The sequence below is a fragment of the Diadema antillarum genome, unplaced genomic scaffold (assembly GCF_040938485.1).
Source record: "Diadema antillarum isolate AM-2024a unplaced genomic scaffold, OU_Dant_1.0 seq00002063_RagTag, whole genome shotgun sequence".
Lineage (NCBI taxonomy): Eukaryota > Metazoa > Echinodermata > Echinoidea > Diadematoida > Diadematidae > Diadema > Diadema antillarum.
Window position 1 is genome coordinate 84,160 of NW_027272710.1, and position 16,790 is coordinate 100,949.

General features: G+C 38.5%; 1 protein-coding gene across 1 annotated transcript; it reads left to right on the forward strand.

The window, feature by feature from the left end:
* Positions 1-11,986: 11,986 nt before the first annotated feature.
* LOC139713782 (uncharacterized) lies at positions 11,987-15,449 on the forward strand. The gene is made up of 4 exons (XM_071625485.1): positions 11,987-12,191; positions 12,869-13,144; positions 14,339-14,435; positions 15,128-15,449. The coding sequence occupies exons 1-4, from the start codon at positions 11,987-11,989 to the stop codon at positions 15,447-15,449; spliced, it is 900 nt and encodes a 299-aa protein (XP_071481586.1).
* Positions 15,450-16,790: the final 1,341 nt, after the last annotated feature.

Here is a 16,790-nt window from a genome sequence, read left to right on the forward strand (position 1 = left end):
TCAAGACAAGCTATCGGCAATGTTGTTGTCCCAAGGAAACGCTAAAAATGGCACACGCGGGTTATTTTCATTCTGGCCCGAGATGTTCCCCCTTTCTGACACATTGTTGACGCGTGGCAAATTTATGTGCAGAAATTTCACCAGATAATTAACATAAATTTCCCGGTTTTTGCTGTTGCTGTTTGTTTTGAGTTGGTTTTTTTTTAATTCCCTCGTGAGTTTCAATAGGAGGAAGTTGTCTGGGATGCACTGACCTTCTGCTTTTATCACTCTGGAAACGTAATGGATCAGTTGCCATAGAAACTGCTGGAAAGCGGATGTTGGTGCCTGTCATCAGTGATGACACACGAAAATTATGAATTCTTCACCGGTAATTCCTCGGCAATACACTTCTCTTTGATGTTCTTCGGGGGGGGGGGGGGGGGGGGATGCGATCTAAGCAAACTCCCTGAAATATGTTCACGCTTACAGAGACATGCAGATACATCATTATAATATTACTTGTACGCGTAGGAGAAAAGAGGGGGGAGGCAGAAACAGAAAAAAAGAAACTGTACAAATGTAGTTTCCAATTGTAGAAATATACACATTAATTTGTATTATGGGTATTTGTTTGTTTGTCGGCATTATGAGCATACACGACTAAAATATATAAAGAAGAAGAAGGAGAAGAAGAACTAGACATAGATATGATTGTTGGTAAATATAATCATGATAACATTTGCAATATGGTATAGCACATTTAGCATGTTTAGTGACGATTCCATTATGATCACTGTGACGAAAAGACAGCGACGAAAAATGCCAATAGAGTGGATAGATTTAACCCCTTCAGCGGCAGTCAAATATGCACGAAATTCACAAACACACACACACACACACACACACACACACACACACACACACACACACACACACACACATAAAGAGAGAGAGAGAGAGAGAGAGAGAGAGAGAGGAAGTAAATGTTGCACACAGAGGGTTAATTAGAATTATTAAAGACTTTACTAATGTGCCACATCTCGACCTATGTACTTTCCCGGCCAAGTCCATACTCAAACACGCAGCTACATACCTAAATGATTTCCAGGTAAGTGTAACGATAGTATATGAATTACTGTATACATGTATCTTGTGTGTAAATTACTGTATACATGTATCTACTGTGTAAGTGTTTCAGTATATGAGCACATGGGTGAGTTAATGTGCGGTACACGCGCGCGTGTATTGTATAGTAATTTGAGTTTGTTTAACTAAAGAATTTGAGGTATTCATAAATATCATATTATGAGCTCCCTCGTCGAGACCTATTTAGCTCCTTTGTGGAGACAATATGAGCTCCCCCGTGGAGACTTGATGAGCTCCTTTGTGGAGACAATAACCCTCGTGGAGACGATATGAGCTCCCTCGTGGAGACTTGCTACATAGGCCCTATATATTCAATAATCATGTTTATATTTTTCTAAGATTTATAATGTCTGTTTTATGTTAAGTGCTGTCTGGGTAAAATTATTTGTATAGGGCCCCATTTTTCTCTCTTTTCTTTCTTTCTATAAAACAACAACAACAATGTATCTAGTTTTTAATTAGCTTATTAATTTATTTTCTGCTGTTGTTGTTGTTGTTGATGTTGTTGTTGTTGTTGTTTTGGCGTTACTGTGCCCATGCCAGTGGATTGTGTCTTGGTAATAATGTTCTGGATATGTGCTGCGGACCTCTGCTTCCTCTCCAATAGTCCCTCCTTCTCTCTTGAACTGCGTTTCAGCCCCTTCACAACACCTTGCCCGATGTCTCTTGCTATTTTATCCTGTCTACGTCTTTATCTTCTCTATCGCTTGTGCCCCCATGTTCCTGAGCGTGTGTGTGTGCGTGTGTGTGGGTGGGTGCCGTATCATGCGTCCGTTACTTTACCTCTTTGCTTTTGTACGGCCCTAAAGTGGCCCACATCTCTACGATGTTGTCTTTTTACGCAGGGGCCTCTCTTTTCCAATAACACGATGATTTTGAGCAACTCAATTAATATAGATTATCTATGCACTTGCTAATTTTTCTATTCAGCTGTCAAGTGTATGTTTATGTATTTGGCACTACATCAATTTGTAGTAATTGTTGTATTTCAAAGAATCTGTGATATAGGAAACTGAATTTGATTTGCATTGACTTGAAATGATATCAACTGTCCGTTTAAGAACAAATCCTCCTTTGTCCCTTACAAACTTTTGTGTACGACAAAATAATCGGTAATGCACGTTCACATCATTGGCAAATTCAATGATGTCGTGTTTGTTGTTATAGTGAAATGACCTAGAAGGGTATCTCATTTGGGAATGATATTTCCAGTGAGGAGTTTTCATGTTATGTTGTTGCGCTTTTTCTTTCGTTTTCATTTTTAGCACTTGTGTCCTTGACTTTTCGTAGAATAATATCTTTCCTGATTTTGTTTGTCCATTGTTGATGTTATATGACAAGGACAGTTGAAGTATTGTTATCTAAAGTGAAAACAACAATCGTGTGAAATGTTTCTTCATGACTTTATGATGTGAAATGTCTCTGCAGACGTGCGATTGGTCAATGGCTCGACGCCCAACGAAGGCCGCGTGGAGATCCGGCACAACGGCTCTTCTGATTGGTCGACAGTTTGCGGCACTTACTGGGACATTATTGACGTCATCGTCACGTGCCGTCAGCTGGGATTCCCCGGAGCCCACGCGGCGCTCAAGAGATCGGAGTTCGGGCGGGGCACGGGACCAATATCAAGGACACTGCTCTTCTGCAGGGGCGGTAAGTAGCTTATCTTAGCACAACGGATTTATGCTGTGTCCTCTAGCATGTTATGCGGCAATCAAAAGCGTATACACTGCTGCAAATTAATTGCACTTAATTGCGTCCATGTAGACATTTCCAGACACAGAGCCTATATACATATGGTATATACTGCAGAATTTAAAACCCTAAAGTTTTATACGCTTCGTAGAAGACCACGACGTCTAAGTAAATTTCCCGCCATGTTTATGGTGGTTATGATAAAGATTGCTAAATTGAATGAATAGAATGTTGGAGGTTCATCGCGATCGGACTTTATACCTGGTAGTTACAAAAAGGGATATATTTTTGATAATTTGACATGTTTTGGCATAACAGTGATATTGATAGCAACCCTCATCAGCAAATGAGCATCAAATGTTGATTTATGTAGCAATTTTGTACCAATAATGACACGAAGGAGAAAGGAATCGAAAAACATGATTTTGTATGTTTTGTGGGGGGAAAATAATCAATGTTAGAGCTGTAAGTTGAAAGCATCATCAGCTCTGTTAATTTGCATGCCTGATTTTTCATCACTCTTAAAAAAAATGAAATAGATAGATAACAAAAAATAAATAGTATAAAATCTTTGAAAGCCCTTACATGCCATAACTTTCCTTTGTTATGTTCGATTTTGCAAAAGCGTCTGCCATAATAACTGGCTGAATTTACTTTATCGACTTTAAGTCAACATGGTCACTGTGTGAAATTACCGATAAGGTATTAAAACCGAGCACTGTCGAGTATTGGTTATTTATCATCGGATTGGGGGTGGCGTTAGGTGTAAAACATCTTCAGAGGAAACACTAGTGTACACCTCAGGAAGGATTCGATCTCATGTGCAAGAATGCAGAACCATTCTATCCATTACACCCACGCGCCCCCCACAGGGTACGCGGTATCATAACCGCTGAAATATATTCCGTCTTGATTTCGGTGTTCATCATTATGTGTTCAATTTGGACAATTTTGAGAAGAAATCGCCTTATGAGGAAGAATGTAGGCCCATATCCGGAAATTAAAGGAACTGAATCAGCACCTCATGGTTACAGTCCTTGGTATCATTCTCAAGTGGAAAGTATAAGGCGCAGTTTTGGGATTTTGTTTTGTTTTGTTTAGTGTGTGTGTGTGTGTTTGTTTTCTAATTGCGTGGAAATACAGTCAATAACATTTAGATTTTGGGATATTGTACTAAGATAAAGGGGGTGGAAAGGCGAATTATTCATAACGCCTCTGAGATATTACTGTTTCCCTTACGAGAGAGGAGGAACATCGCGGATTACAGAGCTTGTCAAAACAATCAATATATTGCTACTAAGAGTGTGCGACCGCAGGTCCTACCTGTCGAGTGCTATTAGATGCAAGACCACAGACACACAAAGCAAATGTTTCTGGTCATGAAATGTGTGGCTATTAGTACCCGATATAGCAAAGCCTCCCTTTGCTGGATACTGTCGAGATTTGGGATTAAACACAGAGTTTAGAAATTCAGGTGATTATTCACACTAATTAGTCATTATTGGTGTCGCTGTATTTTGCTGTCATTACCTAATGTTACCTGAGATTTGGTGAAATTTCACTTGATCTAAAAACTTGTTAAAGCTTCAACAACGACTTTAAGGCCACATGCGTTACGCATTCTCTGACATTAAATGTCTGATTTAATCCGGTTTTGATCAGTCAGTTCTGTATACAGTGTTACATACAGTGTCTCTTTTTTTGTTTTACTTTTAAGAAATACGTGCAAGATTATGTAAACATCAAAATAATGTGATAAAGACATTTCGTGACTATCATTTTACATAGACTGTATACACTTTTCATGCTAAAGAGATGTTGCATTATCAAGGGGTAATATCACTTCTTTACTCTCATCTCAAAGTGTTGTAGTTTATGCGCATGTCTATTGTTGTTGTTTTTTTTTTATTCTATATGGGGATGATGTAGAGAAGGGCCGATGAAGTTTCATTAAATTCTCGAAGAAGATGCCTGCTTTCCCGTTTTACATGACACATAGATTGCTAATCCCTTTGCCTAGGTTTACACACTGTCACGAATTAATGCGTCTTATAGCACGTGTCATAGTTTAATGGGAGGGCAGCGTCTATCTGCTATGCTGAATAACGTGTCAACTCGTACGTCTTTGACTTCGCAGCCGAGCCAAGCTTGAATGCGTGCTCGAGATCGACGTCGCTTGTGTGCCGGGAAGGATACACTGCAGGGGCTGTCTGTCAAGGTAAGATGGTTAATATTAATGTAGCCTATTATTATTAATATTATTATTATTATTAATATTATTGTTATTATTATTATTGTTATTATTTTAATTATCATTATTATTATCATCATCGTCATCATCATTATTATTATCGTTATTATTGTTATCATTATTATTATTATTATTATTTTCATTATTATCATTAGTAGTAGTAGTAGTAGTAGTACTATTATTTGGAACTACGGTTCTTGCAGATTGTGTGTGTGTGAGGGGGGATCGAGGCTTCCTTTTTTATCTTTCTATCCCTCACACACACACACACACACACACACACACACACACATGCGAAAACAAACAAACAAACAAACAAACACAAAGAGCGTATACACAAAGGGTTTAACATCCGGTCGCTCATTTTATCGAAAGGAAACCATTGTCAGCTCTCTTAAATTTGACTGTTGTATAACAATCTTTGTCAGGCTCACTTGAACAAACCGACAAGTACAATTTATCGGCCTCTTCCAAGTCGTATACAGTGACATATACAATAAGGAGAACAGACATACATGTAATTACAAAATAAAGGAAGCAATCAGGCAGGAGTCAGCTAAGATGCAAGTAATGACAATAAGAATGACAATAATGATGATGATTTCTTCTGTATACAACACACATATCGGAGTAATTAAACTCTTGAAAAGTCCTCCGAACATTTTGTTGTTAAATCCCCTACTGGAAGAACACAGCGTTTCACAGTGTGTTCACAATGTGTTCACACAGTCCGCTATGTGCAAACGCTCGAATTTAATTTCACACTGTGTTGTATTTTGTTTGTTTGTTTGTTTGTTTGTTTGTTTGTTTGTTTCTTGTTGTTTTTTTCACACACAGTTTATATAGTGATGTTCTGTTTTACACTGTGAATTGGTGATTCATAATGATTATCATGTTCACGATGTTAAAACGCTAGAATTTAGCAGTGTGATGAGATTTCACACTGTGTTTTCACACTGTGTTTCACAGTGTGTTTCACATTGTGTTTCACATTGTGTTTCACAGTGTGGATCTTGTGCTCTTTCCAACAGGGTGTAAAAGCTAATTTCGAATAATGTTCTTCCTACAGAGGAGACTTGGAAGTGAGACCCATTTCATCAGTTTGAATCGATGTGAGATGGTGTGGAAGACTAGTAGAATGAAGGGTAAAATACTTCCTGAGAATGACAAACCGCAAAGGATCAGTATAAGAAATATTCATCATAGCTATATTTAGAGCAAAAAGAATCCTCAAATGGCGAAATTAAGATTCATTATCAAAAATAAACTTCGAAAATTATGGCGAGAACAGTATAACTCTTTCTTGCCGTCAAGGTGATAAGATAAGGATGGGAATACATGAAATCATCATATTTCCGTGTATTCCCCGAATATCGCTCGTTACAACATATTTGGGGAAAATTTACAAGAGGACGGAAGATGACGATGATATTCCAACCCTTCTGTTACAGATACCGAAGTCAAGAAGTAATGTTCCACGATTTTTCCTCCTCTCCTTTTCCTTTTTGGTGATGAGTTTACCTTCCTGTGGCTTTTGAGGTTGTATAAGAGAAAGGTGTGTGTGTGTGGGGGGGGGGGGCAGGTGGAGAGAGATATTCAGAGAGAAGACAGAATTCCTCTCAATGTACGGCGGTACTTGCACCAAAAATGCTCTGCGCGAATCGGTTGCTTTGTGAGTGTTTATAAACGTGAAAAGTTAATCATAATGAACAGAGTTAGAGCAATCATGTCATGAGGGGGTTTGTAGGAATGAAACCATTGTTAAGAAAGTATTAAAATATTGGATTTTGTTTTCATTGAAAAAAAACCATCACCAACATCGCTGGTAATGTATTCTTTTTTTTGATGAAAATATTTAGGAATGAAATGATATCCACAAAGAAATAAGTCTGCCGTTCAACATTCCTACAGAGAGCGGAAGATATATACGCAGGCGCACATTTTATCATACTAACATTACTGCTAAACTGTGGCCTCATGTGTACATAAACAGGATGGTTGCACAATCACATGGTTAATTCCGTTCCTCTTCCACGTCTGAGGAAGGGTATTTGAAGGGAAATTAATGCATTGAAAGGAATCAACGAAGCCCCATACCAAATCTTTCGAGGATTATGCGCCTGACGAGTTTAGAACAGAAGGTATATACTCGGAAAGAAGCTTCGGAGATGTAGACTGTATAAGGAAACCATCAATTCGTCATCACCGGATTTGGCTTTGTGTCTTGCTTTCTTTACTAGTTTAAAACAAGAACGTTTACTACACTCGAAATCATCATGGGCTTTTAGAACAGTCCTATATTATCATGAAAGGGAGTTTGCATCAGATTTTCAAACATTTAACGAGAAGTGATCACGACAATTCGTCATCAACGAATTAGTTTATTCTGTTTTCTTTTTGGTTGTTGAATTATGACAATAATGTGCCTATCTGAAGAGTTACAGCTCGTTATTCCGAAGGTTCGTTAATCCGAAAAAGAAATGTAAAAAAAAAAATCGGAATTCCGAAGGTTCGTGTGTACGAGAAAAAAAAAAACCGTAAGGGTATTTTAACATTTTTCTTGGTTTAAGAATGATTGAGATAAGTGTTTCACGCAATGGTATTTTCTTTCTTTTTTCCACTCTCTTTCCTTAAATGGGCTTGGATATTTTTTGCTTGTGTTTTCCTTGTGATATCAGAATGTCAATAGTGACTTTAATCGGTTTTGTGATTTATTTTTAATCCTGATTTTGCAGTCATTTACCGAGGAATACCGAAACATATTTGATTAACCGGGCTTGCAAGGGCCTCATTCCAGTTTACGCGATGAGGGTAGAAGACCATAATTAACTTCTAATTATGCACGTACACTGAATCTCCAAAATTATAATCGCAAGAATTAATGGGCTTAAGATTTCAAGCGAATGACCACATAGCCAGGCATAGCGTATGAACTATATTTTGATCATGAATCTTCCTATAGAGGATACAATGTATAAGAAGCCCCCCCCCCCCCCCTATCCATCGGCCTTCTTACGGAACCTTTCGAAATTCTTAATCCATAGAGATCAGAACCTTCCGCTTCCTAGATAGATAGTGCCTATCGGTTTGCCTAATATCATTGAAAGCAGAGAATTCGAAACGGCAATTAATTGTCACTTGTGTTGCAATCAGGAAGGAACAACGCTTAATGTTCAAAAGAAGATGAAGAAAAAAAAAAGAAAGAAGAAAGACGTGGAAGGGGAAAAGATCTGCCTCTGTTCCATTGCGACATATAGATGAATTCATAATGTTGCAAGCTTGATTGTATGCAATTACTGCCTGGTCCAAATTGAGGACTAATATGCCTTCACTTCATAGAAGTGAACAATGTAACCTACCCCCCCCCCCTTAATTTCAGGTGAAACGCATGATCCACAAGTAACAATTTAGACAAACTTGTAAGCTAAAAGGGAGAAAAAAAGGAAAACATGTAAGAACGGGAAAGATGATTTCCGAGTTTCACTGCAGTGTTCCCTGACAAAGGTTGTTAAGTATCATGAGTGTGTCCAAAGCAGATTGAACTTTTTCTCTGTATTATGCATTTTCGCGTCCATCACTCAAGTTACTTCATTCTTGGGGTTGTTGAGTCTCAGGTCCAAGTGAACGCCTGCAAGAAAATATTTGCATTCTAGTTATTCTGGTGATATCAGATATAAGAATGAGCTCCTTCCGCCGTTAGGTGTAACGAGTCAACCCGCAATATTTGTGAACGTGAACACTCTTATTACCCATGTCTCTTTACATATATGTGACCGTGCATTACAAAACCAACAACAAGTCGCATGCACTGATTTTCTGTTAAGACTGAAAAAAAAAGTGAAATGGGTCAACCTGATCAATCTTGAGTTTTTTCATGTTTTCTGAAAGAGGTCTTCTTCTACATAAGAATATGCTTAAGTTTGGGGTCGCAAGGCGAACAGGAATTGTGATTTTAGCAGGGTTTTTTTCACACATTTTTGTATAATATTGTGATTAGGTGTGGCTTATTGAGTCCCTTTTTCATTTCTGAGAAACCAGGCTCTGATAACTATAGAAAGGATGGTGCTGCTGCTTTTGAAGTTGGCATTAACTATGGACAGAATGTGTTAATAGAAGATGCTCAATTCCAGTTTAATCAGATAATGCATTCATTGTTGTTGCTCCGGTGTTTTACATCCTGTGTTTTGTCCCATTCATCGCATTGTCACTGTTAGCCCGACGTGGTAAAGATTAAATGTACACTGTACTTCAGATCAGTTCACACTTTTCCGGAATATGTGCTTTCTTCCTAATATTTGGATAGGTTAAAGGGATCGTGCAGTTTTGGTTGAGACCTAATTTCAGGTTTCTAACTTTTTTCTGTGAAGTAATGAGAAACCTCTTGTGAAATATTAAAGAGCATGTTATTTTATGAGGAATTCAACGTTTATTTGATGAAAATTGGTTTTGAAATGGCTGAGATATCCAAAAAGAGCGATTCTAATAAAGTGTGGGACCCACGCTTTATTACGATCACTTTGTGTTACTTTGTTTTTGGATGTTTCAGCCATTCCAAACACGATTTTCATCAAATAAACTTTGAATTCCTCTTAAAGTGCTATGCTCTGTACTATATCATTAGTGTTTTCTTGGTATCTCGCAAAGAGTTAAAAGCCCAATTCTCATCTCCACCAATACTGTATCTTCCCTTTAAGAGAGTCCATTTTAATCAATTTATACATCATTTTAAAGCATAAAGACTGCTCTTTCACAATCTACTCTTAACTAAAAATCCATGACTGGCGATTTTTTTGTCTGTTGTGTGATGCAGGGTTATACGTACAATAATTATACGAGATTGAAATGCATGAGTAATTAGACAGCTACCATTGCTCTTGCTCTACGATTAATTTCTTGAGACCAATTTCATTTCAGACACATACAACGCCCGCATACGCAATCTGTAATTCAAGGGGCTTACATTCTGATATACCCAGGTCCATGCTAACTCTTGAAGGCTCGCAATGTGTGCCTTAAAATAAGAGAAAACTGCGAAACCAAGAAAAGAGATACAAATTTGCTCCCAATTATCTCATCAGACAGAAACGGAAGCATGACATCATCTGCTGCGACATAAAGATGAGAAACGCAAAATGACTTGTAGATCAGCCCCTTAACCTCTCGTGGGTTACAGTGCCCGACACGTTTTGTCTGTGTGCTAAATATTGACGCGTGTAGAACACATCAGGTATAATCACATTACGGACCATAATTACATTATCCACGATCTTAAAGTGCCATTGTGTGTGTATATGTGTGTCTGTTCAAACAATGCGAATTTACGCATTGTACTGTTATACATACCCACTGTTGTCATTACGGGGCCCAAAAAACCATTACCAGCGATTACCCTCGCGTATGAAGCGGATTTACCTTTAACTGTGACGTCATAATGTTGTCATTTCCTAGTTCCCGCGCTATTTGCATCCCAGCAGGTGTGTTCCGGCAGGCTTGCTTGCGCTTCCGTGGTTGAAATGGCTCATCTCGTATATGAATTTTATCTAATCTCTCTCTTTGTCTCTCTTATTTTGTATGTTTTTATTTGCTACGTGTTTGCAGTGTTCATTGAAAAAAAAAAGAATGCGCTTACGGGTTTGATTTCACATAACATTGCTTTCTATTTGAAGGAAGGCAGGTTTAAACAGTTTATCATTCAAGAATTTGCTCACACAATACGTCATGTGCCTTTATGAAGAACACATGTTATAGTAAGTCCAGTATCAGATAGAGCAAAAAAAAAAAAAAAAAAAACCTTTCCGATGATCCCTCACTTGTTGTATAACAATAAATATTCTTTTGACTTGGTGTTGTAACTAAAGATATCCCATATTTTCGTATTATTTTCTAGCAAGGTTAAATCCAGAATTTCTCAAAATTGACCCCCCCCCCCCCAAAAAAAAAAAAATGGAGTTAACTCGTTTCATTCTTCAATTTCTACCGACCTGATTTGAAAGGAAAAGTAACAAAATATACCTTGGTCCCACATGATAGGAGCTCGATGTATCTAGAACAAAGAATAGGATAGAAGGAATAGCAACATGCTGACTGGTTGATTATGCTGGCATATATAAAAGCGTTATAACAAGGTAAAAAGGGAACTAATCAGACAATTAGCAAATTTTCTATGCCGAAAATTGATAAGCGTATGGTTAAAAAAAAAAGTGACACACCCACTGGCGTAATATAGTGCAGTGATCTATAACTGTGGTCAGAATGTGCTTTAACCAGCAGGTCTCAATTTGAAGCAGTTTTCCCACACTTTCAAATATCAGGAATGTGTCAGAAATGACGGCGTTTGTTTGTTTGTTTGTTTGTTTGTTTATTTGTTTGTTTGTTTGTTGTTTTTGGTTGTAATTTCCGGCAAGTCAACTTTTGAATGTTTTTTTAACCTACTTGTTTGCCTTGATACCATTTTTTATAGACTTAACATAACAAGCCCTGCCAAAATTGTAGCGTCCGAACGAATGTTGCAAAGTGAAATGATTGATTTTTTTTTTTTTTTTTTTTTACAAAAAGGTTTGATCGAATCATCATAATGTGTTTTTTTCACAGTGTATAAACTTTGATGAAGTGGTAAGTTATATTCAAATGTTATTCATATGAAAAACAATTTATCCTTGATTTTATAACCTTTTATATAAGCACGGTGAGGTATGAGAGTGGTCTCTATACCGTCACCTCCAAGGAATATCTAACGTCTTTTGTTAAAGGTCCTTTGCTTTGGATTTGAATGTGTATTTATATGTATTGCAACCAGAGTTTGTAGGCTTATCATTTCCATCATTTGACGTAGAACTCGGCTATCTTGGTTGCTATGGAGACCAGACGTATGCACGTGCCTTGCCCGACGCTGTCTACATCAGCAGCACCAACATGTCCGTCGTGGTGTGTCTCAACTACTGCCGAGAGAGGGGGTACTCCTACGCCGGCTTGGAATACGGGGAGGAGTGCTATTGCGGACGCGCAGGTTCGCAATACGCGCGCTACGGTCAGCACTGGGATTCGGGGTGCCAGCATCCCTGCTCGGGGTACGCAAACGAGAGATGCGGAGGAATTGGAAAAGTTGCCGTATACAAAAGTGAGACTTCTCCTTTCGATTCACTTTCTTTTCTTTTGTTTTTTAAGTTGTAAATCTGATACATCATTTTATTCGGAGAATGATATTTCATACGTTCGTTGCTTGTTTCTCTTTCGTTTTTTTTTTTTCCGTTGGTTAGATTGTTGTTTGAATTTGGTGGATGACAGACCAATATGCAATTCGAAACATAACTATTGATTTGTATTTAACTGCGTCTTCAGACTTAAGCATGTAAGAGCTAGTAAATTCTTTGATTAAAGTTGTGTGAGAGCATTATCATTTGTAATTTTTCTTTGCCTATTCATTTTCTTCCCCTGTATTTTCGTGGACAGTGCGGATAGATCAAACATAAGTTAAAAAAAAATCAAACATAAGTCTTCAAATACTCAATTCTGATTGGCTGATACCGCACTTGCTTTTGATTTGCTGACTTATCCAGGGCCCTGATGACATTATTCCATGTGTCTCCTCCCAAAAACTACCAAAATTTTCAGTGTAAAAATTGTGATACAATTAAGTTATTCACAGGACATTACTGAGCGCCTTCCTATGTCAACGTCTTGTGGTATGTTTTTCTTCACACAGCAGTGTATATGAATGAAAAAGAAAGATAGAATAATTATACTCTTTATCAGATTGCTGATCGTTTGTCCGTAATATCATATGATCGTATGCAGTAAATACGACGATGCCTACTGGCGAGGCATCGTCACCGAGTATTACAACACCAGCATCATCACAGACAACGAGAAGGACGACGACAACGTCGACGCCAGGCAAGTCCACGGAATTATCGTCGACATCTTCACTGAAATTCGTGAAAACTGTATCATCGAATACAACGGCCACAACGCCCTCAGCGACGGTTTTAAAGAGAACCAAAGTACACACAACAAAATCTCCCCACGTCTTCACTGAACGAATGAACGAGACAAATTTTGACGCCCATTCAAGTAAATATAGCTTTACTGTAGTACAAAGGGGAAAGTACGAAAATGATTGTGAATTTTAATAATGCTTTTCACGTCTTTCATGATACATAAAGGGAATACTATTGGTGTCGCTGTGTCTGAGGTGATGAAGCCTGTGTATAGAATAAATTGATCTCATATTTATTGAATATGAAGACCTGAATATAAAAACGACCCAAGTCCATTTTTTGGCCAAATTCAGTTTGACATGGGAAATTGTAGCTTATGCATGGACTCATCTTGTGTATATATGATAAATCCTAAATACCCCCGGAAGTGCCTGAAATAAATGAGTTAAATCTTATATCAAGGGTCATTCTTACATTCATATAATAGCGCCCTCTCTCATCCTTCTCTCATCTCTATAGCAGAATATAATGTATATGAATCAAAGAACGACCAAAGTCCATATGAATCAAAGAACGACCCAAGTCCACCACACAAAATGGCCTCTCCACAATTAATGTAAATGTTAATTGTCATAATAATATGCGTTCTAATTTGTATATACAATGTTGCCTTCCCATCACAGTTAAATAGAATATTATTGGACAAAAAAAAATATGAAGTTTTTATTTTTTATTTACTCGAAATGGTCTTCCATGGACTTGGGTCGTTCTTATATTCATATACTCATATGTTTGTAGTGACGTTATAGTGATATTGAAATAAGGAGATTGAAGTCAAATCGATTGACCATCAATGTATGCCGGGAATTATCATTTCGTCTCATCAGTTTGAAGCGTATTAGGGTCAATGCCTGTGGAGACGCGAGGGGGGGGGGGGGGGGAGTGGGGGGAGGGCAGCTGAACTGTAAATTGTGGTGACACAACATCTGCTCCTGCGACAATTGCTCCTGTCTTATTTTCTTCAAGGGCTTGGGGTTAGCATTAGGGTTGTGACAGGTTTTTACGTTTGGTTTGATGTGAGGATTAGGATTAGGGTTAGGGTTATGCTTGTTGATGGAAATTGTGTTTGGATTAGCGTGCAGATGTTCCATGGGAGCAATTGTCACAGGAGCAAAATAATGTCATGGAACCATGTATTGTACACATGGTTCTACACGACACTCTGTTTTCTCCCTCGCCTCAATTCTTGCTGAAACTGTTGAAACTTTCCGCCATGTTATGATCTCACGCTTGTGTTTTCCTATTTGCACTCTTGCTTCCACGACAGGTGAAGAAATGAAGTACCTTGCAGTCATCATGGGCAGCCTGTTCTTCGTTGGTATCCTCGTCATCTCCTTTGTTCTTGTCTGGAATTTCAAATTAAGGTAAGAAGTGCCAGGGTCGACTAGCATTGGACAGTATTTTGCTCGTTGAATTGTTTTGTATTCCATCGTACGTTCTGTCCTTAAAGCTCCAAAAGTGGAAAGGGGAAGAGGTGGAGGAAGGGGTGTATTCTTCGGGGAAGCCAACGAAAAGAAGAGGGAAAGCCTTGAGATAGCAAGAACCGTTCTTAACTGTGAACATAGAAACCGACATTTTGAAATACATAGTGCATACTAACACATTACATGTTAATGACACACATGCCAAACCCAACCTACCATGTAATATATCCAACTTCACCACTGGAACCCGTTGAGGTCAAGTATCCTCAGTATTCTGGTGCAGGTGTCTATGGGAAACACGTGTTATAGAAAAATCAGTCCGTTCTCAACGGGTTAAGTGTAGAATCAAAAAACAATGTACAGAGCTTGACACACACATATACGCTGGTTATACAATATTACTAATCGTCGGTTTCATGATTATTTCAAAGAAGTTAATAGCAACGTTGATGATAATAAATATTATTATAAGGATATCAAATTTCAAAAACAATGATGATAATACCGAAGTCATTCAAATTGTTACTCATCAGTTGTGATATTATCATCATCATCATCATCACTGTTGTCATACAGTCACGACTATCACCGGGGCAGTAATTATTTGTCTCCTATTAAACCGATCTTGACAGATCCAGAATGCGAGCCATCGAGGACAGCCCACTCCACCACCAATCGCCCGAGCTGGCCACCAATCCCACCTACGAGCAGGAAGATAAAAAGATTCACCTCGTTTACTCTGACCTCCTCACCAGCGACCTCACTGATAACCATTACGAGTCATTAATCACTTCCGGGGTAGGGGACGCAGATGGCCCCGCCATACTTTGCCCGAGGAAACTGCTACGAGGTGGACACGATAACGACCGCTACTCAAACTTGCCCAATCGCATCCCGTCGTACTTTCCGCAGCCAGACTTATATGAGAATTACCGATATTCGTACATGCAGTGATTAAAGCAGTTGATGAACCTAAGACTTAAGGTTTGTTTTGTTTTGTTTTGTTTTGTTTTGTTTTTTTTTGTTCGACCTTGCATTGTAGAGTTCACACTGCTGTTTGTTCTTTGAGAACTGAACGGTGATTGTTTTGACAATTCTGGGCACTGTCATCGAAGTTCGACGGCGCCATCTTTAGCCCTTGCAATGGGAGGAAACGTGTTGAATTTGTTGAAAGGTTTCTTCATAATACAGTGCGCCAGGCATCACAGAAGCAGCAAAATGGCCGAAGAACTTACCTAGCCGGAACAGTTTCGTGCGCAGCTGCCAATAGTGTTTCGTCGAGATATATTAGCATGCTATAGTGGACATAGGGAACCGCGACTCCACCTGAACAGACATTGGTCATGCTTATGATCATGCATTCTTAGAATATGACACTTTCTGGGGTTTGTACAATGTATGATCAGGTTCATGGTTGATTGATGTCAAATGCGAGCAAGACCAGAGAGTACTACAGATTTAAAAAAAAAAAAAACAGCAACAAACGAACAATGATAGCATTGAATATCAACGGAAATGTAGAAGTCAGTTCAGACAGATTACTGAGTTGTTATTATAATGTATATTTGAATGTGTATTTCTGACGAACATTATTTTCTCTTCCTTGACGCTTTGTGTGCTGTGAGTGCTGATTGGCACCAAAAACCCCACAGCCTAAAACACAAAGCACTGTCCAATTTAAATCCCTGGCACAGAAAGCCCTGGGATACGAGTGAATGTCCTGCTTTCACCGTTGAGGTCCTCCTACATGTTAACTCCTTCGGGACTACACTACCAATAGATACCTTTCACATAGTGAATAAAATGTTTTGCCAATCTATTTTTTTTTTTTTTTGACAAATGCCTCCCTCTTGAATTTCTATTTCTTCCTTTGTACAATGTGCCACCTCGGAGATTGCCCATACTGTGCGGACTATCTTCTGCTCTTTTTTTTCCATTCCCTTTCAAAAATCTCTCATTAGGGAGCTTTACATTTTTGCGACGCAAGCGAACAGAGGAGAAGAAAACAACAACAACATGAAAAAACACACACAAAAAAGCCATGTTTTGCGCATGCACAAAATTACTTTATCAAAATCGATCTATTTATAGCTCGCATCTTTTGAGTTTTCAATTCTCGTTTTGGGCTATTTTACGTCTGCTCAATTCACGAGGCAGAGATGCACTGTTCCTATTTGGGGGCGCCATTTTACTTTGGATAAGTTTAATGAGTCTCCACGTAATCTAAAGCTGTTTTGCATCATAACCCGGGGAGAGGAGGGAACGGCCAATGCGATCGTCGTATTAAACGTCGTA

Coding starts and splice junctions, on each gene's coding strand:
- LOC139713782 (XM_071625485.1), top strand. CDS start 11,987: ATGTCCGTCGTGGTGTGTCTCAACTACTGCCGAGAGAGGGGGTACTCC. Junction 13,145..14,338: donor AAATTTTGACGCCCATTCAA/GTAAATATAGCT, acceptor CTTCCACGACAG/GTGAAGAAATGAAGTACCTT. Junction 14,436..15,127: donor GTCTGGAATTTCAAATTAAG/GTAAGAAGTGCC, acceptor CGATCTTGACAG/ATCCAGAATGCGAGCCATCG.